The sequence below is a fragment of the Balaenoptera acutorostrata genome, chromosome 12, assembly GCF_949987535.1.
Source record: "Balaenoptera acutorostrata chromosome 12, mBalAcu1.1, whole genome shotgun sequence".
Classification (NCBI taxonomy): Eukaryota; Metazoa; Chordata; class Mammalia; order Artiodactyla; family Balaenopteridae; genus Balaenoptera; species Balaenoptera acutorostrata.
In genome coordinates, this window is record NC_080075.1 from 30,665,779 (window position 1) to 30,688,670 (window position 22,892).

The 22,892-nt window shown below is 47.1% G+C and overlaps 2 protein-coding genes across 2 annotated transcripts; one reads left to right on the forward strand and one right to left on the reverse strand.

Annotated features, from left to right (window-relative positions):
* Positions 1-1,291: 1,291 nt before the first annotated feature.
* CCT7 (chaperonin containing TCP1 subunit 7) lies at positions 1,292-17,737 on the reverse strand. Its single transcript, XM_007184000.3, has 12 exons — positions 17,580-17,737; positions 12,583-12,736; positions 11,819-11,925; positions 10,321-10,446; positions 9,391-9,443; positions 8,869-9,040; positions 5,510-5,674; positions 4,498-4,686; positions 3,768-3,865; positions 3,250-3,382; positions 2,546-2,752; positions 1,292-1,654 (listed from the first exon to the last, which is right to left on the reverse strand). The coding sequence occupies exons 1-12, from the start codon at positions 17,583-17,585 to the stop codon at positions 1,433-1,435; spliced, it is 1,632 nt and encodes a 543-aa protein (XP_007184062.1). The 5' UTR covers positions 17,586-17,737; the 3' UTR covers positions 1,292-1,432.
* Positions 17,738-18,694: 957 nt separating this feature from the next.
* Positions 18,695-22,791, forward strand: PRADC1 (protease associated domain containing 1). Its single transcript, XM_007183999.2, has 5 exons — positions 18,695-18,869; positions 20,827-20,927; positions 21,455-21,564; positions 21,845-22,012; positions 22,238-22,791. Exons 1-5 carry the CDS (start codon positions 18,803-18,805, stop codon positions 22,356-22,358), a joined length of 567 nt encoding a protein of 188 aa, XP_007184061.2. The 5' UTR covers positions 18,695-18,802; the 3' UTR covers positions 22,359-22,791.
* The last annotated feature ends 101 nt before the right edge of the window (positions 22,792-22,892 follow it).

The window sequence follows — 22,892 nt, forward strand, 5'->3', positions numbered from 1 at the left end:
TTGCTGGAGGAAGGCCATGCAGGTTACCGACCGTGCCATAGCTTTCAATGTGTGCAGGCAGATAAAGAGCCTCAGGGTGTCCTTTCTGACTCTCAGCCAGGAGAAGCCATCTTTAAGGGCAACCCCAGCACAAATACAGCAGGAACAGCACACACTTGCCCATCCCCTCACTGGCTTGGTAACCTTAGGATGCTCTGGACAGCCAATCCAACTTTGGCCTGATGGAGACCAGTTCCCATCACGGTCTGGCTCAACTTTCCCATTTTACAAAATGGGGTTGCCCCACAGATTTGATTACTCAGGTCTTGAAATATTTAAAATCACAAAAAAGAACAGGTGTTTAGGCTTAAACTGTGTGTGGCTCTAGCATCAAACACGTAGACGAGCACTTATCCCCACAACGCTTGAGTCAGCTATTACCGTTTTACAGGTAGAATAGCTGAAAAAAATTTACTTACAGACCATCAAGTTAGGAGGGATGCCAAACTCTGAAGTCTGGACCTGCCACCACCCCCATTCTGCTTTTGAGTTCATCTGACTTGGCTGGAACTCAGATTTTTAAAAAAATCACTTCCCAGATTTAGGGAGCAGAAGCTTCCTATTAATTACAGGTAGCTGCAGGCCAACTCTCAGAACTAGCAATAAACAAGGAGGCAGTTAGACTGCTGATTTTATCTGTGCTGGCCGTTCTAAACTTCCACTGGTCAGAAGAAAGCAGAGAGGACCACTGGTGGCTGAACTGAGAAGACTGGGGTGGCTCCTTCAGCCTCCTCCTCAATGGACTTACTTCTAAGAAGTCACAAGAGTTTAGAAAGGATCTGTCCTCTCTGAAAGATTCCTCTCAAAGCCCTCAACCTCAAGATCTTGAAAAAGAGGGATGAAAAGACTGAGCCAAAAGAATACGGAAGTAGAAGGGGTAGACAAGGTAATGTAATTCATTTAACTCAAACCCAGAGAAACCCTGGGAGCAGAGCCAGGCGAGGCCAGGGCTAAATAAGGTGATGTCAGAAGAAAAGGAAGCAACTCCACACCTCCCAGCCGCTGCTAGGACTGAGAAAGCAACCAAAGCTAAACTTCCAGACAGGGGCCACTCAGGTGGAGCTCCTCCCCTGGCAGAGTGGACCTACACTCTGCCTAACAATGACTAGAGGCTGTGAAGGACTCAGCCCAAGAAGGATGATGATTTTCTCTTTTCTACCTGTTGGGTGAGTACATATAAAGCTACAATTCTGAGCTGCAGTCAAGACATTTATGAGTAAAACTCCTGTGCCCAAATAATTTGCAAAATGAATTCTAAGTCTTTTAAGTTTTATTTAAATAACCTCCAGTGAGAAGAGAGTGGGCCGAATACTACCCCTTCCTCGTAATACCATTTCACCAAGACAGAGTAAGCACAGCCTGCCAGCCACTCCTGTGACAGCTGGGGTGCCTCTCAATGGGGGTGGCCACGACCTCGGCCCCGGCCAGCAGCTGGGGGGACATCCACTGTTGAGCGAGGGTTCTTGATGGTTTCATCTACGGACACGATAAGGCACGCAGCCTCAGAGGCTGCAGTCAGGGCATTGATCCGCACCATAGCTGGCTCCCACACGAAGGCCTCAAAGTTGTCAGCTATGTCCTCATTGTTGATGTCCACACCGTACCACATGCCCCCCTGAAAGAGCAGAAAAAGAGGGAAAGTGACGTGGAACTGCTCTCAAATTTCTTCTTGCACACCCTCTGAACGACTCGGATTGTTAGGAATCTTCAGGCTCTCTGAACCCGCTGGCATCTCCCTGAGGAAGGTGGCATCACAACAGGAGCCTGGAAGCCTCTTCCCGCCCCTCCCCCACCCCCAACCTGAGAAGTGCTGACCACAGAAGACCTCCGGGCCCTCTCCCAGGCAAGCTGCTGGCTTTTAGGGAGGCCCCATCCTCAGGTCACCTGAGGACTGCGTATGTCAAACCAGGCTACTCAAGAGGAACACTTTCCAATCCCTTATCTCATTTCATCATCTCACTGCTTCCATTAGTCCCGATTTTACAGACAAGGAAATAGACAAAGTGACTTACTTAGAAACTAAGTCACTCACTAAATGCTGCTGTCACCACAGAGCATTTAACAGACAGCATTTAAGAAACATCTCTAAATGAGTATTTGCTAAACAGCAGATGAACAAATTAAATTCTCAGAGAGATCACAACTTGGAGGTGGTAGAGCCATGGCCGGACTGCTCTCAGCAGGGCCCTGGAGTGCTTCACCACCAAGGAACCCAGTACACATGGTATGTGCTTCCAGGCAGGAGGCCACAGGGTTCCTTTGGTTCCTCTCACTGCACCGTGAGGAGTGATCAGACTCTTGGAAGAAGCACTGAACAAACCCTGGAACCACCAGTCCCAGCACTGGTCCTTCCTTCTGACCTCAGAGGAGGCAGGCAGTTGGTACTGGGTTTGGTTCCAGCACTATCACCTGGGCTGACCACACAGAGCTTGAGTAAGCAAAACACACACTCAGAGTCTAGCCCCGTCCACCCAGTCCCTGGACACGGAGGAGAGGAATAACCCACCTGGGCATGCCGAGCCCGCAGCTTGTTGAGGATGTTTGTGGCATCAAAGCCAGCGTTGTCACACAGCTGGCGTGGGATAATTTCCAACGCCTTGGCATAGGCCCCAATCAATAGCTGCTGTTTTCCTGGAATGGTCCTTGAGTAATCTCGCAGGTACTTGGAGAGCTCCATCTCAATGGCACCGCCACCAGCCACCACTGAATCGTTCTGCAGAGACCAGACCCACCACTAAATGCAAGGGGTCCCCCGGTCTAAGCTCCAGCCATGGCCAAATTGGGCCGTTCAGTCAATAGGCCCTCTAGCCCAGAAAGAGGGCTGGTTCCACATTCCCTCCCTCAGCCCAAGCCCCAGGAAGCCCGGACATGGACCGTGTCTAGCACATCCCAACTTCAATCTGGTGAACCTTATGGTTTCTGACCATCTTCAAGGTCACCTGTAGCTTGAGGGCACTGGCACAAGCCCTGGGATGGCTGACTCCATCAGCTCCACAGCTGCTCACAAGAACAAGTCTTAGCTTTTAAGGCAGCATGACTTATTTTGAGAGACTGAGGCTGTTTCTTTATCATCTGTGAGACAAATCAGGGCCCACATGCCCCACATGGAAGGACAGGTTATACAGGGAAGGAATCACCACACAAATCCAGGGTCTCATCAGCTCAAGAGGCAGAGTGAGCTGTGCAGGCTGGAAGCTCCCAGCCTGGTACCTTGATGGCCCTTCTGACAATCATGATGGCGTCGTGCAGGGACCGCTCTGTCTCCTCCATAAACTGCTCAGCACCACCACGGAGGATGATAGTACAAGTCTTGGCCTTAGGGCAGCCTTTGAAGAAATTGTACCTACACCCAGGGTCAAATCATACTTGTGAACTCCTTTCTGCTGCCAACCCACTGTGTTCTAACCTCACCAAGTCCTCCCAACACTCAGCAGCTGCTCTTCTGTTCCTCACTAAGGTTCTCCAAGCCCACCCTTAAAGACATGTTCTTGGGAAGGTCTAGGGCTGTACCACAGGGGCATAAAAGATTGTGGAATCAGACTTTAGACCCAACTTGATCTTCTTCCCTCCCAAATCACTCTATATATCTGAGCTCTTTATGCCCCAAGAGATATAAGACTTCAGAAGAGAAGAGCATGTGCTCAGTACACCACACCCCAAAGATGGCAGAAGGCCATCAGGCAAGTCTCGTGAGCTAGGCACACAGGGAGCCCAGGCCTACTGCTCACCTCTCGCCTCCAATCTGGGTCTCTTCAAAGACCTGGCAGCGGCCCAGAACATCTGATGACAGAGCGTTCACACTGGTCTGGATGGAGCCTCCGCAAGCCTGAGGAACACAAGACAACATCATCTAGCAGTGAAGGCTCACACGAGGCCAGAAGTGAGCTTCCTGACCCTTAGTCTTAAACCCAATTCCCATGTTAGACTGCTATGGTGCCCCGGAGCTCTCCTCACTGGATGACCCACTCTCACCCTTGACCTCCAGGCTCCCTCTGGAAGAGGAGAAAACAAAACAGAACTAAGACACACGAAGGGCAAACAAGCCTGGTTAAAAGGAGATGGTGACCCTTTGTTTCACCCAATACCCCCTCCCCTAAACTAGGGTGCTTTGGGCCCAGCGACTGAAGTCAGGATCAGTGCTTTAGACCTGAAGCATCTTTGGTGAGATGCTCAAGAAGAAAGGGAGGAAACCTGGCCGGAAGCATCCAGACTGGAGTTTAGCCAGCTAATCATAGCCCTACTGCTAGGTTTCCTTACAAATCAGCTTTCCTGACTTGTTTGGTTAGATTAACTCTTGTATACTGAGCATATACACACTGGAACTGGAATGTTTCATGGCAAAAAGAGTTAAGAAGACAGGTCTAGATTCACATACCAACCACTCCGGTACACCAGGGGTAAGTGAAAACCCCCCTGGGGCCACAAAGACCAAGAAGCAGCCTGTGAAAGTTTGGTTACCATCATTGTCCTCTTCAGGTCCTCCTCCGGCACTCGGCCAGCACAGAACATGTCCCTGTCAGCAAAGTACTGGGTGGCCACGTCCCCAATGGGGAGTTTGGACAAGACGACTTTGGCTCCGGAGTGATGGATCCTCTCTAACTTGTCATAAAGAATGTTCCATTCAGCATCAACAATTGCCTGATAATCCTGAAGAGACCCAGAAAAGGATGAGGATGCTTTGGGGTGGAGGTTAGCCTATATGGTATGTTAAAACATAACACACCCCCGCCAAATAAAATATACTGATTTATTTGGGAATTAACAGGGGTAAACAGAATAGCCTCCTCTCAGTCCAAATATACAAGGACCCTATAAGGTAACTTAGGAATCACCTAAAACTTTCAAACACAAAGGCAGAAAGTAACCCCAGGACTGGGAGCTACTCCAGAGCTAGCACTTGCTACGGTGTGAGACATACTTTAGCCCGGCTCAGTTCTAGCTCCTCTGAGGCACTGCACCCATGGAGTTACCAACGACAAGACCCTTTCCCCCAAAGGCCATTCTGTGTTGGGGACACATTTTCCAAGAATACTTGCTTACAGATGGGTGACACTGCTACCTCCAGAGACAGCCTTGGTGATATCAATGTTGGGAGCACACCTGTCCCTGCAACACGGGACCCAGTATAGAAGGGGCAGAGTTCACATCTGCCCAAATAAGAGGAATCAAAATACTGGGCTCACTATATAGCTGAGAGGCCCCTGCAAGCCCCTTCCCTGGGGCCAGAGGATAATATTTCAGCATGTTTGCCCTATCCAAACCTCCTCAGGTCCAGGTCACTGAGAGAGAGCACAGAGTGAGAAAAGAAGTGGGCCCAGTATTTAGACATTAATATTTAGGGGGATAGGAGGAGAAAGGAGCCCATAAGGTACCTGAGAAACAAAGATAAGCCCAAGATGGCCACAAAGGCCCGAGGCTGTGGCCCAGAATGTTGCCCATCTCCATGCCACTGCCAGCTGGTAGGGCCTACCTCAACCGTGTGGACTCTGATTTCCGCATTATCCTTCTCAGCTTTCAGCTCGAGCTCAACATTTAAAAGTGCAATCATTGGATTATGGTACTTTTTGGGTTGCATTTCAAACCCAGCATAAGAGAAAGTCTTCTTGAATGCAACACCAGCTACAAGTTGGGACTCCTGTTTAAAAAAACAAACAGTTCAACAGTTCAGTACTGGCATGAAATGAAATCAAGTTAGTGGTGTGCTGGACTAATAATGCATGTCCATTTCTGTGAACCTGAAGGAGTTAACCATGTTTTTATTTCACTGTTGTAACAAAGTTTTTCCATCATCCTAAAAGCTAGGAAAAATACAGAACATATTTTGGTTGTGCCTTCAGTATAAGGAAAACCAGTTTGCTTGCAGAGACTAAGCATGGTAAAGGCCTGTTTGGGCTGTTCTCTAAGACTGACTTCCAAAGCAGGTGCCAAGGGATGCACTTTGATCCCAACTCCCCACCTCCCAGTCTTCTACACATACGTACACATACCCCTCCCTACCTGTACTGCACACGAGCACACACATACCTGTGTGCTGTAGCCTAGGTGCTTCCTCTTTCCAGATGAAAACAAAAGGTCCTAAGCGTCAGAAATTTCCTGCGGTTCCCAAGCTATCATTGTGGCTACTCCCATCTTGATCCCTCAAAATATGAACTACTACCACTTGTTCCATAACAGAGCCTGCTGTGGGGTGGATTTAACAGCAGGGCATAATAGAAAGCATGCTGCACTTGGGAGTGGCTTCAGCAGTATCAGAAGGCAGGTTCAAATCTCAGATCTCTTTCTTACTAAAAAACCTAGTCATTTCCCACTCCGTAAAGAAGGGTGTATTCAGTAAGTGAAGTAAGTCAGAAAGAGAAAGACAAATACCATATGATATCACTTACATGTGGAATCTAAAATATGACACAAACGAACTCATCTATCAAACAGAAACACTCACAGAAACAGACTTGTGGCTGCCAAGGGATGGGGGCGATGGATTGGGAATTTGGGATTAGCAGATGCAAACTATTATATATACAATGGATAAACAACAAGGTCCTACTATATAGCACAGGAAACTATATCCAGTATCCTGTGGTAAACCATAACGGAAAAGAGTATGAAAAAGAATATATACATATATATGTATAACTGAATCACTTTGTTGTACAGCAGAAATTAACACAACACTGTAAATCAACTATACGTCAAAGAAATAAATCTTTTTAAATAGTGTATTCAGTTCAACGACCTATATGTTCTCTGCCACTGCTAATCTACAATCCTAGCCTATAATACTGTAGCCTATTGGTGAAACAGATTCCTACATCATTCAAATCCACAGCCTCCTAAAGGGGGTGATGCCTGAGCTGACTCAAGATGGATGAGCAGAAATTAGTCAAACAGAAAAAAGAAAGAGATGTTCCCAAGAGACAGAGGCAGTGTGGTGCAATCAGGGGATGAAAAGCTACCTGCAGTTGCTGGAATACAAAACAAGAGGGCAGGGACCAGTTTAGGAGAATCTTAAAGGCTCTGCTAAGGCCTGACTCTTATCCTGTACACAATGTGGAACCCCAATATGCTTTACACACAGAGTGTAAATTGGGGAACTTCACGCTGCAACAAAAAATAGAATGGACTTAGGGGATGCAAGACTGGAGGAAGAGTGACCACTACCAGGACAATGGTCTAGTAAAAGAGACAGACTTAAGAAACAACAAATTGGTAGGTAAAATGAAACAACAGTGATCGACAGGTTGTGGGGAATTGGAAATATTTTTAAGGATGACCCTAGACTTCTGGGTTGAGTGACTGAATAGTGGTGGTGATACCAGCTATGTCAAGGAATACAGAAAATATTACAGGTCTGGAGGACAACATAATGAGTGCAGTAGCAGTGAGATCCAGGAATGTGAAGCTCGAGAGAGCTAAGGGCCGAAGATATAGATCAGGAAGTTTTCAGTTAATCCTGAGAATAAGTAAATAATTACTACCACCATTTACTGAATTGTGTGTGTCAAGTATTGTGTTAAGGGTTTTACATGCATTTAAGAGATGTGGGACAGTCTGAAGAACATATGCGTGGCTTGGAGCCCCTGGCTCTCTCACCAGATAAGATTATTAGTTCTGATCCCTAGTTTAGTGAATGCCAATCTAATCTCAAGGGTTTACGGAAGTAGGAAGGCCCAGGAGAAAGTGGAATATTGCTACCAAAGCAGTGTGTAAAGACAAAGTCCGCAAGCCATGATGCAAAGAATGGGCGGAAACATGAGTGGTAGTGGGGGCTGAAGATGGGGAATAACTCAGATGACCTCCAGATTTCTCACAGCTTTATTATATAAAGAAAACCTCATCCCACTGACATGTGCCATGACAGGAGGAAGAGGAGGGAGGTGGACAGAATGAAAATGCAATTTGGAGGGGTAGAAGTCCCTCCAAAGACTTCAAAGAACAAGGGCCAGGATATAATATTTCAAGCAGGTCTTGTCCTGTCCAAATCACCTCAGGCTGAGGTCACCAAGGAAGAGTAAAGTAAGAAGTAGAGCAGGCCAAAGACTAGAAAAGGTCCAACAGGGAGACACCAACATCAAAGAAGGTTTCCAGACAGATACTTGTGTGTTAAAAAAGAACAAAGTCTTTATAGTTATGCTGTGCAATATAGTGGCCACTAGCCAACATGTCTCTATTTAAATTTAAATAAGTGAAAAAATACGTTGTTAAGTAGACAAAAGCCAAGTTGCAGAACACTATGTATTACAACTGAGCATTTGTTTAAGAAAACAGTATTTACATTTGCACTTATAGATGCAGAGTACTTCTGGAAGGATGGGGACACAGACACACACACAGACACACACAGACACACACACAGTTAACAGTGGCTGTATCCGGGGCAGGAGTGGTGTAGGGAACATTTGTTTTTTCCTTTAGGAATTCTATACAGTTTGAATTATGTATTATCTATTCAAAATAAATGAATAAAAGAAGGGAGAGGTTGGCCATATCACTTGGAGAAGAATGGACTGAAATGTACTTCTCATATTTATTGAGGGTTTTAGATGATTTATCAGAGCTAGTCCTATCCCCCTCCCACATTAACAATGAGATTCTTAAAATCAGCCAGTTCAATCTTCCATTCTGCTGACAAGTAAATATAGGTCTGCAGAGGTTACAAAATGCACCTACAGGAGAAGCCTGTAGCAGCAGTATGGGGAACAGCTCCAGTCTGCCTTCCAGCCCAACATGCATTCTCTCTGTTCCTGTACCGTGTGCCCTCCTCCTACACCAAGCTGTCTGAAGGGTCAATGCGAAAGCAAGAGCCTCCTAGGGAGGCCACGGCAGGCTCACCTCTAGGGCTCCACCCTGAACCTTCTTGATTCCAATCATTTTAAGCTGCAGCAAGTCATCGAGCATCATCACCGCATCCACCACCATCTTAGCGAAGAAGGCTTTCTGCTGGGAGATCAGCTTGGAGCTCAGAGCAGTCACGGCACATTTCTCTAGCAGCTTCCTCTGCTCCCTGGGACACAAGGGTGGGACTTGCATCAGGCCTTGAAAGCCCCTCTTACCTGACTCTACTGCAATGAGGAGATAGTTTCTGTTCTAGTCTCTAAACTGAGCCCTCAACAATTTCACCTTCTGTATCTTTAGGGCAGATTATCAGTGACAGGCGGTGATTGGAGTCAAAGACGTTATGAGTGATAGCTTTTAAACTACAACCTACAGCCTCTCTTGTAATGCATGGGCTGGGCACAGCCAGAGGTCTAGCAAGAGCCAAACAGCCCCAGGCCATGCAGGGATTCCACATGCTTCTGCATTCAATTTGGTCAGGGGAAGTCAAGGTTCTGACAAAGCTCACTGCAAACTTACACTTTATCTTCCTTCTTCACAGTCACGGCGATCTCTTTGATCTTGTTAACTGCCTGCCAAGAACAGAAGCTGGGTGAGTATCTCAGGCTAAAAACAAACTGGAGAAGTGGATCCCAATAGCTCCTGCTAGCCCCTAATCTGTTTGCTCCCAAATCTCAAGCATTTCTACTCTACAGCTGAAACAACATTTCTAAGTCTTGTAGCTGCCCAGAAAAATATAAATCTCTATAGTTTAGAAAATGCCCAAAGTTAGAAATGTAGAGTAGGTATAGTTCTGAAGAAACATCAGGGTACATCAGGATTCAGCTCTGGATCTGCAGGTAACACACTAAAACAAATGAATGGAAACACACTATGACACTAAATTAGGCCAAATTTTCTGGCTTACAAACAGCACCTGTGACAACTTCTAGCACTTTATATATTAATTAGGTATGTTATATAATATACGATACACATATTTGTACGTTAAACATGGTATCTTTTCAAAGCCATCGTTTTCAAAAGATATCCGTTCATACTTACTTCTCATGTATGATTTCATTTTAATGCCACCACCCCAAAACAGAGATAGTAAAGAGACAAAGTAAGGCACAGAGGAACTGACTTACCCCAGGTTACAGAATGAAAGTCAAAGGTCAATAAAAGCAAGGTCTCAAGATGTGCCATGACGAAGTACTTGATGAAAACAAAACTAGCTCTCACCAAGAGCTCATCATCAGAGTCTACCAGGAAAACTGAGGCTTCAAGAGATTAAGTAATATACCTAGTCAAAAGCTACTGAATGGTAGAACTGAGATTCCTAGGCAGGAGAATTCAGAAAATGTCCAAAGAACCTTGTTCCCAGTCCCTCCACACCCCAATAAAGATAGTATCCTAAGAGAAATACAAAGGTGCACAAAGCGCCCAAGGTCACCAGCACTCCCATACCAACTGAGTGGCAGTGCGGAAAGCTCGGATGATGATCTGTGGGTGCAAACCTTCCTCCACGTAGGGTTTCACCTGCTTCAGAAACTCTGCAGCCAGCAGGGTCACTGAGGTGGTGCCATCACCGACCTGGAAGAGGATGACAGTAAATTCACGTTTTCTCACGTTCAGGGATAAAGCCCCCAAACTCCACTTTCTAAGCAATCTACCCATTTAAACTGGGGACTGTTTAAATGGATGTTAAACCTTTTCTGGGAAGCACAGCTTTTTGCAACAAGTAGAAGAAAGGTGTTGGTGGATAGGTATTCATCCCATCAAATGGTCCTGGGCCACAAAATTAATTCCCCAGCCAGGCCATTCTCCAAAGAGGGCTGATTTGGACAAATTTCCCCAGAATATGAAATCATATATGTATATTAGCCAAGAACTTATTTATTACGGACAAGGTACTATGATAAGTAAGACAGTTCCAGAGATGCTTATAATACAATGCTCACATGTCACAAATAACCACAGTAGCAAGAGATATGAGATAAATATTCTTTAAGGAGCACAAAATACTACAGGAGTTTACAAAACAAACCTCTAAGGACCAGCTAAGGTCCTTTTTATTTTAAACACTATTTGGAATTAGCAGATCACTAGTCTGCTAATCTTTCTTACATGGCTATTTTCTATGATAGGATCTAAACCTTATTTTTAATGAAGGAGAAAAAGAATAAGAGCTTTCTCTCTCTCTCTCTTTTTTTTAAGAATAAGAGCTTTTAAAAAAACTGGCTAACCTCTGATTTAGAAGATACTTATTTTTTACTCACTTATGTCCACTGTATAATAAGGGACTTCAGGGAGAAAAAAAGGTTACTGTGGTGAAGGGTTTAAGCTGCCAAATTCCTGGACAGAAAGGTATTCCTTTGTTGAAAATATTAACCAATCAAATCTAGACTCTTCTCACTTTAATTTTATATAAGCCATACTGTTTTATAGGCTACTGGGTCCTAATAGACCTTTTGATATAACTTCAGGACATATCTGTAATACTCTGATATGCAAACTTGTCTCTCTCAACACTTATTATCAAGACTCCAGTGTCAGAAATGGTCTTCAAAAAGGCAGACGAGTTAATGTCACTGACTTGCACACATTAAGATGGTAAATTTTATGCTAAGTATATTTTACCATCATAAAAAATTTTCTTTTAAAAAGAAAGGTAAACTGGAAACAGTCTCCAGCCCCATCTTATAAGGCAACCAACAGATGAGAGGTTAAATTATTTACCGAGCAATTCAAATGAATGACAGCACACAGGCCTGATCTTAAGATCTCAGCCACACAGTGGAAGAGCAGGAATATTAAAAGACTATTAATTCCACCTAAATATTTTCCCAAGCAATTACTTGTGAAATTATAATTTTAGACATAAAATCAAAAATTTTAAAGAAAGGACAGCAAAGGAGCAAGCAGGCATGTGTTTCACTGAAACACATAGGCTTGATTTTCCTACCTCAGCATCTTGGGATTTGGCAATGTCCACTAAAGTCTTTGCTGCAGGATGGACAACATCAAGGAGTTTCAGAATTGTGGCCCCATCATTAGAAATTGTTGCTTTGCCTTAAAAGGAACAAACACAAAGTAAAAATGTAAAGCCCGTTTCTTAAATTCTGTCTTCTAGTTGGACTTGGAGCCCATATACACATTATTGGGATGGGACAGAGGGGCTCATGGTGGGAATGAACTGATCTTTTTACAGAGTTAGCTCTGTGCGAAAAGGGCCACCTAAAATCACACATCCCAAAGACCATGAACTCCTGATTTTCCTTGAAATGAACAAATGAGCAAATGTGCAAAGAGCACACCTCTACTGGATGTAGAAAACATTTTTAAAAATAAGAATAAATAATCATTTAGATATTCTTAACAGTTGATACCCTAGTATTTCACTCGTAAATTAATACACTAAAACATAAGGGGGAATTTGTCTTGGCAACATGATACAATGGAAGTGACCACAGGCAACTCCGGAAGGTTCTATAGTGTTTCTAGGCTAAATCTCTCTACAAAGCAATAGGCTCCTGAGCCGGGATTCTCCCATATATTCCCAGGGGGCTCAGCATTCAGGACAATGTCTGAAAAGAAACTGCTTCACAGTGAGCAATCCTTCAGAGATCTTCAGAGCACTGAGATTTCTAATGCCAACCTCTGCTAGCCCCAAACACTCTGGGGGAGCCTCCTCTTCTGCAACTGGCCTGAGGAACTCTGCAGACTTACCTCGGCCATCCACAATGAGCTTGTCCATACCACGGGGGCCCAGGGTAGTTCTTACAGCCTCAGCAATCACCTGGCAGGCACTGATGTTACTTACAAGCTGGGGGATGCCTTGGGAGCTATCAGTCCCCTCTTTCAACAGGATAACTGGTGTGGGCTAGAGAAGAAAGAGCAACTGAATGTTTTTTTTGTTTTTGAAAAATAATCATTCATTACATAAGACTTAAGGAGGGAGAGGAAAAATGCCCTCATCTACCCAGTAACAGAAATACCTGGAGGCCCTTTTAAACCACACTCCTCCAATGTCCATCCACTATATCCATTCCTTACACTGCCTCTACCTCCAGAGATAGCATACTTGCAGGCGTGCCAGAAAATGGTTTGAGAAGCACTGATTTAGTCAAAAAGAACAAATCAAAGAATGTGTTCTCCAGTGCCCAAATGCATAAGCATAGCCCTTTCAACTGCTGACCTTATTCCCTGTTTTAAGGAATTAGGCCACGCTCAGTGTTCACCCTCCAGCAAACATCCATTTATCTGCATTAGAGCTTAATCGTAGAGAAGTATATGGGGCACTGATGCAAAACATAAGGTGCTAACAGCTTCAGATGTTGTCCTGGAGATGCCCAGGCAGACAGCTTTACCAATGATGTTTAGCTGGAGTGTAGAGAAATGGCTAGGCAGAGAAACAAATGGCACCTTTGTCCGCCTCACAAAATGACAACAAATCTAATTTGCACAGCAATGTTTCCCTCTCTCATGCTGGTTCCATAAAGCCTCCTTGTGACTTATCTCCAACCAGATACCCTAAACAAGTTTTTCTCTATTTTGCATTGGTCTCCAGAACAGTCATTGTTCTCGCAGAGGCTTAATCTGTGGAACTGCTTTAGAAACTCTGGGAAGACAGGGATATCTGCTTATTTTAAAGTGCCTGCTTAGGTACCTTTGCTCCAGTGACCATTAGCAGACAGTAATTCCTTACCTTAGCACACAAGACTGCTTTCTCTCTGCATCCAAGGCTGTGCCTTCAGAGATGAGCTCATGAACCAGGCCCAGTCTTCCCTGCATTTGTGACTTATTTTATGTGTGTAAAACAAATTAAGGATAAATACCGTTGCAACATTTTTGCTATGTTAGTTATGCGTGTGCTATTACGCTATGCTTTGAAATTTATTTTTTCCTGTGGATTGCAATATAAAGTTTGAAAATCACTGCCCATGTCCACCCCTAGGGGGTACTTCAGGTGTCCGAGCAGGGAAGGCATAGGAAAGCACAGGGCTTTCTCAGTCCAACAAAAAGGAACCAGGAATTCACACCCTACAAAGTCGAGCAACCCATGAGGCTGACTCCACATTAACTGAGCAGTTTCTTTAAAAATTCGACTTCTTTGGCCAGTGTAGCTGGAGGGTAGTGAGTAAGTGGAAGACTGGAATGAGGCTGAAGAAGCAGGCAGGAACCAGGTCACTACTCACTTATAGACTATCGTAAGTTTAGATTTTAGTCCTACAAAGAAGGGAAGCCCTGGAAAGGCTTTTAGCAGAGGAATGGCATAGTCTAATTTACATTGGGAAAAACCCAAAAAACAACTATAGAAAATGGGTAAGAAGAGGCAAGATATAATGTGCAAATGCATAAAAACAGGGTGGAAAAATGTACAACAAACTCTAATGAGTAAGAGTGGTAAGTAAAGAAAGTTTTGACACTTGGATATTTTGTTTTGTTTCAACTTTTTCTAACAAACATATCACACATTACTTTTTTTTAAAAGAATACTGGAAGGAAAATTCCTTCCTTTTCATGGTAGTATCCCAGGTTTAGTGGCAAGAAATGGCTTCTCCATACTCTCAGCCTTCCTTCAGGTTCCTCGCAAGGAAAGCTGTGTCCCCCAAAAGGCCCCACCTTCTCCCAGTCCTGCTAAATCATTCCTCAGGGCAACCTCAAGTCACCTCTGGTCCAACCCTGCCCCGGATGAAGCCTTAGGTTTTAAATCAAAAACCAACTTGAGTCTTAATCCCTTCCTATTTCCTCGACAGATTCTTTCACCTCTCCAAGGCTAACTTATCCAATGTTTTTATAAATTTTTCTCCCTCTACCTCCAAATTGTACCCCCACCAACAAGAGCCACACTGCCCGTTCTACCAAAACCACTTTCTTTCCACTAGGCCAGCAACTCCTCAGAGCCTCCATTCTTCCAAGTTTTCTCAACAGCCGTTAACAAGAACATTGGGAACAGGGGATCCCAACACTCTCTCTGCTCCTTCTTGAGCATAATGTTTATATTGCCATCCATCTTAAAGTACAAGCTTCCCAAAGGTAAGGAGTACACTAATCTCAATGTGCAGAATGCCTAGATTTGGTCACATACAAAGCAATATACAGAAGCTTTTGGTGCTGAAAATTGAACTGTTACATATCAATTGACCCTTGAAGAGCATGGGTTTGAACTGTGTGGCACCATTTATACCTGGATGTTTTTTCAATAGTAAATACTGCAGTGTTACACTATCTGAGGTTGGCTGAATCCTCGGATACAGCGGAACCCGGATATGGAGGGCTGACTAAATCATATGCAAATTTTCAACTGAGCGGCGTCAGGTCCCCTAACCCCCGAGCTCTTCAAGGGTCAACTACACTTGAAAATGCTTTATACAAGCCGTGAAATAAGGTAGCAGTCAGTTATTTTTGGAAAAGCATCGGCAGCATGGTGATACTAAATTCACTGAAAATTCTTAAGTACAAAGCAAAGAGGGCTTGGAAGCAGCTCACCACGTTGTCCCCAAGTTCCCTACGCTTTAAAGGCCCTACAGAAATGGCAGGCTGGGTACAGAGATCATTTAAGGAGGGAAAGGTGGCAGGGCTGGATTGAGCCAAGCCAGGTCAATCAGGATGGGTCCTCTTCTATCAGTTTCAGGGGGGCAAGCACTACTATGGAAAGCCCAGCTTCTGTCCCTAAGTTACTTTCCAACCGCATTTTTACTCAAGTAGAGAAACAACAGCAGAATCCAGTAATCTGCCAAGAGTATCATGGAAGGCTTGGTAATTTCAGCTTAATAGTCTTCTTCTTCATCCTCCTTAAAAACTTTTATTAAGCATTATTAAGCTTGATGCTGTATAAAACAACAGGTGTTCATATGCTAAGGCATGTAGTGCTCAATACCACAAAGGCAAGCATACATTCTGTACGGCTGTACCAAAGACTGAGCTTTCTGGGGAACCCTTTTACCTCTTTTTCAATCACAGAAGGCTTCCAGAATATCAGGTACCAATTCAATAACAGCAAGGAGAATTCTTGGTGACTGAAGTTTCACACACCAAAAGGAGAGCTATAAATGGTCAATACAGCAAAGAAACAGAACAGACGTCAGTTCAGGAAAAACCCAAGGTGGTGGTCTGGAGCCTCTTGGTGAAGGGTTTTATCACCAGTCAGAAGAATCTTGGTTCTGATCCCCAGTTCTTTAAAGGCCAACCAAAACTCTTATGGTAGCCTTGGCAGGAAGGTGGATTACAAGGACGAAAGGGCAAGCAACCACCTAGCAGACGAGCTAACATGCTGAGTGTTACTACCTGATGGGCACTTCATACGTATTCATTCATTTAATCCTCTTTAACAGACTGAGGGCCAGAAATGTAACACCACGCTCAAAGTCACACACCTAGTAAGTGGCAGAGCTAGTTACGAACCTAGGCGTTCAGTGTAGCTCCAGAGCCCTTACTCTCCACTGCTCTACTATGCTGCCTCTGCACACAAGATGAAGATGACTTCAGGAATAGTAACGTTGAAGATGGACTGAAAAAGGCAGTACTGGAGGTATGAAAGGGAGAGGGAATACAGATTAGTGCCAGGTTCCTTCTATCTTGGGTACAGAAGGGATTCACAGGGCATGTGGCCATAATGAACACCTCATAAGTGTCAGTTTGACATCTACTAGGTCAGCGATAAGCTGAGGAAGCAGGAAAAGAACAGAGAACTGAGTTGGACTGGTAGGCTAGAATGAACGAGTGAACTGCCAAGTGCACAGGGAGCAGTATCTTAGGGTTTTGCTTCAAACACTTAAAAGCTGACCCTGTTCAACAGCAACTCAGGAGACACCACCGAGGTGCTTTGGGACCCACGTAAGGTTTCTGCAGCTCTGAGATGGAAAAAGGGACGCCGTGGAAGCGGGGAGGGGAGGAGGGCTACAGAGACACTCCACGATTCACCAACCTCCCTAACTTAAGAAAACGAGAACCAGAGTTAGGTGGCCAACTAGAAAAGCCGCCTAATGTCACATCTGGAGGCGCAGACAGGGTCGGAGTCAGAGGCCGGGTCTTCCCACCTCTGATGCAGTGCCCCCATCTGCCCTACCTATTCTCCTGGCTGAAGAGTTGGACCTCCGACAACCAGCGGAGCCTGGTACATTCAGGTACATTATTTAAACGTAATAAATATGTGTTTACTTTATGAACGAGTGAGTTAATTAAAGTACGAGCGGAGAGGTCTGTTTCCATTTACGCAGCAAGTGAGCGACCATAGTTGAGACCTTGGGCTCGGCCCAACATAAGGTCCCCGTGCTGCCTCTGCAGGTTCTAGGAAGCACCCGCTTCACATCCGCATTTTCCAGGGCAGCCAGAGCTTCCAAGTCTGGCCCTCGACCGCGTATGCACGCTCAACCCTCAGTCATTTAACCCAGGTCATGATTACGGGGGCTCAGAAAACCGGGTGGCCGACGCGGGTTCGCGGCGCCGAAGCACCCTGGGATTCGTAATCCCCAGCCGGCCAGACCAGAGCCTCCTCTTGAACCCCACACAACCCTCGCCAAGGGCCCCTGCTCCGTGCCCGGGCCCACCAGGCGGCGGCGGGCCGGGATCACCCACAGACAGGGCTCGGGGGAAGGACCGAGGCAGTAGGCTGGCGGCGGGTGGGGGGGTGGGGGGGTCCTACTGTACCGGCCCCGGCCAGGCGGCGCCAGCTACCGACCAGATGGCAGCGGATGGAGCCAGATGCGCAAGACACCACTCACCATCATCTTGGAAGCCTATTCAGCAGCCCGCTACTCCTCTTCTCTGCGCCCGGGCCGCCCAGCAACCCCACAATGCTCCGCGCCAGAGAAACCCCCAGAAGCTTCGCCAAGTCTTTGGACCGGGAGAGGAAGGGGATGGGCCGCTTCCGCCACTCTATGGTTCGCTACCACAGAGTCGGCGTGGCTAGAAGGGCCAGAGGCTGGGCCTTCGCTGGCGCTCTTACGAGAAGCAGTGGTTAAGGAATAGTCGCCGGTTTTCGATGGTGCCATTCTTTTTGAGCATGTAGGATCCTTGCTTGGCCCGCGTCACCCACTAACTCTAATTCCATTTCCTTTCTCCCCTCAAACGCCAGCCCAAGGAATGCAATAAACGCAAGTATTTATTGAACGCTGACTGCGAAACAGGCTTTTGCTAAGTAAGCATTTGACGTGAGCTCATTTAACCCTCACAACGCTATCGCGATGGTACTGAAATCATGACCAATTTACAGATGAGAGAACTGAGGCTGTGAGGTTAGGTGTCCAAAATCACAGTTGTACAGTAAATGGTAGATAAACAGGCGCGGGCACCTGGCCCCAGTGCTCGTTTTCTGGCTCGGCACTGGGTAGAGCTTCCTCGAGGGTCGTGTACATCAGTCTATGTCCCCAGAGCCTACTGACTATGAGAGCGCAAGCGCGGGTGGAACTAGGCAGGGGTCGCCGGAGACCACCTGGGCGCTAGACGAATGCCTTCCCAAAGAGGGGATGGGAAGGAGGAAAGCACAACTAGGGGAAGGTAAATCGTCGTGTTGCGAAGCGGCCACAGGAAGGATCCGGCCGAGACCTCACGAGCTGATTGGCCAAGACTTCCGGCGGCTGAGGCGAGTCCTGCGGGTCTCCCACCTGCAGTTCTCCCGCCCCGCCAGCCAGCGAGGTCCTACGGAGTCGAATCCAATCTGAGAAATGCTGGGGCGGGGACGGCAGTTGCAGTTAAGAGTTTAAACAAATCATTCCTCTGCCCCATTTCGCTCCACCAATAGGAAGTGGGCGGGCACAGGGGCGGAAAATGTGGCTACACGAGCAGGCGTCAGAACCAATCAGCCCTGGGCCTCGTTCCGGTGCGCCAACCGGCGGCGTGAGCGGGTCTGGGGGCGGTAGTCCAGAGCAGCTGTCAGGCCGAAGTCCGGCGAGCTACGCGCTGCAGGGCGGCTGGAGGAAGCGCGGCGCCGGGCCGGGCCCTGGAGATGGTCGCCGGCGCCGCGGGCTGGTGTTGTCTCGTGCTCTGGCTCCCCGCGTGCGTCGCGGCCCACGGTGAGCGGCAACGGGCGGGGCTGCGCTTCAGGGCGGGGCTGGCGGTCCAGCTTAAGCCCGTCTCGGGCCGGGGGCCACGGGTCACCTTGGGGACCCCGGGAATTCGGAGCAGGGCAGGTTCAGAGACGGGCGCCTGGAGTGGGTGGGTAGTGGTTCCCCAGGGACATGAACTGGGTGCGGCCTGAGGCTGGGCTGCGAGTCCTCAGCCCCCCACGTCGAAGTAAGACTTCCCCTACCCCCACTAGCGCTGACTTAGGTGGCGAAGGGGGCGAGCAACAAGGAGCAACTAGCGATACTACAAGCTGGAGATAACGTGAGCACTCACATACATAAACGGGGCCACACGTTGCTACACGTGGGTTCACAGGCACTAGCACATACGTACACACCCAACTTGTTTGCACCTACACGAGAACATAAACATACACCCGTGTACGTACGTGAGCACATGTGTATACCTACACTTGACTTATACAGATCAGCAGATGCAAAGGCCAGGCAAAGATGTGTGTGGGGAGGCGGGGAAGTTTAGTGCTAATCCAGGAAAGCTTCCTTGGGAGTGTATCTGTACCCGATGGGAAGTCTCCACTCCCGGGATAAAAGGCCATATATGTAGCCCAGTGCCAAGCCAGTGGAGCTCTACCTGGCGGCTGATTTTGGACAGTAGAAAAGGACAGCTAAAGCCACAATCCATCCCAACGCTCTGACACACAGTAGCGACTTGATAGTTTGTTGATTGACTAACAGACCTGTGGCAGCAACTTCCACCCTTTCACATTCCTCAGTCTCTCTGGGCTAAGGAAACCAGGGACTTAAGTTCAGGTAAAACATTACACTTTGGTGCTGAAGAGATCCACACCCCAGAAATATCTGGTTATTCTGGCAATTCCCTTCCTCAAAGCAGTGGAGCTGGAAATAGTTGTTCATTCATTCAACAACCTTTTTGAGCACCAACTGTATCCTAGCCACTATGTTAGATAGTGTGGATACAGTAGTGAATAAAGTTACAAACTTAGGTCCTTGTCCTAGTGCAGGAGATAGACAATAAACAAAAAATTATAAATACTGTATAATTACAAATGATGTTAGAAGTGTCATTGGAGAAAAAGTACATTTTGAATGGGCATAAGGGGAGAGCAGTCACAGGGCAGGTTTCTCTGAGAAAGTGACATTTAAGCTATGACCTGGTGGATGAATAGAAGTGAGCCATATAAAGGGGTAGAGGTGGGGATAGGGTGAGGGAACTTGCAAGAAGCCTTGGAGATGTGAAGAAACTGAAAGGAGGGCAGTGTAGCTTGAACATAGGAAGAGATGAGGTTGGAGGGCCAGATCAAGCAGGGCCTTGCAGACCAGAGTTAAGTTTAGATTTTAAGTGCAAAGGGAAGTCATTGAAGGGTACTGAAGTGGTGACATGATATTTGCTTTTAGATGTTTTAAGAAAATCCCTGGCAGTTATTGGGTGAATGGACCGTAGGGAGCAAAAATGGAGGCTAAGATAAACCAGTTAAAAAGCTGCAACAGCCAGGACAAGAAATGATAGTGGCTGGACTAGGGGGATGGCAGTGGAACCAGAGTCAACTTTTAAGTTTTGGTGACAGCTGGTTTGTGTGCAGGCTACCACATCTCCATCTTGAAATTCCCAAGTCTGCTTCAGAGCAAAGATCAATGAATTAACCCTCAGAGAGGTTAACACTGGAGTTCTGTCTTCCTGGCTCACCTGTGTAAGCAGCAGCAGCAATAGCTGTAAATCTCTGGGGTTACTAACTCTGTCTGCATCAACTCTATCCTCTCCAGGGCAGAGACCATCTATCCTACCCACCTGGAAGACCCAACTGGCTGAAGCTGGGTCTCTGGGCCCAGACCTTAACCAGCCCCGTTGAAGGCATGGGGTCCATGATCTGAACCTGAACCAGCTTCTTTCCCTGGAGCCTTCTCACCTGTACATTTTACCTTTCAGGCTTACGCATCCATGATTATTTGTACTTTCAAGTGCTGAGTCCTGGGGACATTCGATACATCTTCACAGCCACGCCTGCCAAGGACTTTGGTGGTATCTTTGTAAGTTCAGGGAGGCCCCCTCATCTCTGATCCTGTCTCCACATTCCCCACACTAAGTTGAGGTGACCCTCATCGCTTCAACCCATACCTGAGTGCTGGGACAGAGAAGGGGGCAGAATCCAGCTCTGTCTTCCAGGGGCTACAGAGCCAGGAAGGGCTTCCAGCTATTCCTCTGGGTATAATACAGACCTGGGCACCACAGAGGGAAAAGCTGTTTTCTTAGGGACACGAAGTAGTGAAAAATCAAGGGCTCTGCTAGCTCCACCTCTGAACAACATGACTCAAGGCAAGTTACTTCCCCTCTCTGGGTCCATACCAACTTCCCTACCTATGTCTGGGAAAGGCAGGGTGGGATAGGACTAGACAGACCTTTGTGAGAATTAAGTAAAAATGCTCAAGTGTCCAGTACACAGAAATCATTCCTCATTTCCCTCATACTTTGTGAGAAGCTGATAACATGGGATGGTCACCCCAGTCCTAAAGCAGGTGTGTCTCCCCACACTCTCACCTGTCTAAATGTCTTTCAGCATACAAGGTATGAGCAGATTCACCTTGTCCCTGCTGAACCTTCAGAGGCCTGCGGGGAACTCAGCAACGGTTTCTTCATCCAGGACCAGATCGCTCTGGTGGAGAGGGGGTAAGGAGCGGACAGGCATGGGCACAAGGGGAAGGCAGGCATAGGGTAGATTCTGAGATCAATGTTGGTGGTGATGCTTTGAAATAGCTGCTTTTAAATAATTCATCTTTTTAAGGGTCTTTAAGAAACATCTTAAGATTATCCCAGCCTTTGGCCATTTACTTGTGAGCCTTTATAGAAAAGCCTCCAGGGCCCTCCTTTCATCTTCCCAGGGTGGTGGTCTGGGGAACAGAGAGCTAGGACCCCGCCTTTCCTTTGATCTCATCACCACCTCTTCCAGGGGCTGCTCCTTCCTCTCCAAGACCCGGGTGGTGCAGGAGCACGGTGGGCGGGCAGTGATCATCTCTGACAACGCAGTTGACAATGACAGCTTCTACGTGGAGATGATCCAAGACAGTACCCAGCGCACAGCTGACATCCCTGCCCTCTTCCTGCTTGGCCGAGATGGGTGAGGGCTCTTTGTCTCTGGCTGTATCAGCACCAAGCTGGGTGCCATGACTTGGGGAGGTCAAGGGCAATCACCAGTCCCTACCCACAAGCCTCATCTTGGGATGCCCTGGTTGGAGGGCCAAAAAAGTCCTCAGGCTCTGGAACTCCCAGAGTGATGGGGACAGTGGGGCAGGATGGGGTGCCAGGAAAGTGACCATCACCACCTCTCTTCATGCTCTCCCAGCTACATGATCCGCCGCTCCCTGGAACAGCATGGGCTGCCATGGGCCATCATTTCCATCCCAGTCAATGTCACCAGCATCCCCACCTTTGAGCTGCTGCAACCGCCCTGGACCTTCTGGTAGAAGAGTTGGTCCTACATTCCAGCCATAAGCAACTCTGGGCTGGGAAGGGGAAAATCCAGGAATTCTGCTGTTTGGGACTTGGGGATAGCATTTGGGGACTGGGGGAGCCAGGTAGAGGAAAAGGGCTTGGGCCTTGGCTAAGTTGAAGGAAGCCACACCACTGGCCTTCCCTCCCCTGGGCTCCTAAGTTGTCTCATGCTATGGGAAGAGGCAAGAGCCAGGCCCCAGGTCTTATGGGCTAGGGTCTGGAACTAAAGGGGCCAACAGCAGGTGGTCTGAGAGCCATCTGAGACCTGTCACATCCCACCTGGCTTCAGCCTCCCCACCCAGGGTCTTTCACAGCAGTTGCTGGAATGGTATAAGGAGCTGGTGTTTGAGGACTACATAATAAACCCTCACTGACTTTTTAGCAATAAAGCCTCTCATCAGGGTTGTAACTGTGTCCTAGAGTAAAAGCACACAGGAGTGGGAGGGGCCTTCAAACACTTATCTGGTCCCATGCTCTTGTTTTGAAGGGAGGAAATTGAGGCCCAG

Coding starts and splice junctions, on each gene's coding strand:
- PRADC1 (XM_007183999.2), top strand. CDS start 18,803: ATGGTCGCCGGCGCCGCGGGCTGGTGTTGTCTCGTGCTCTGGCTCCCC. Junction 20,928..21,454: donor AGGACTTTGGTGGTATCTTT/GTAAGTTCAGGG, acceptor AATGTCTTTCAG/CATACAAGGTATGAGCAGAT. Junction 22,013..22,237: donor TTCCTGCTTGGCCGAGATGG/GTGAGGGCTCTT, acceptor ATGCTCTCCCAG/CTACATGATCCGCCGCTCCC.
- CCT7 (XM_007184000.3), bottom strand. Junction 10,447..11,818: donor CCAAATCCCAAGATGCTGAG/GTAGGAAAATCA, acceptor ATCCTCTTCCAG/GTCGGTGATGGCACCACCTC. Junction 3,383..3,767: donor ACCCAGATTGGAGGCGAGAG/GTGAGCAGTAGG, acceptor CCCTGGGTGTAG/GTACAATTTCTTCAAAGGCT.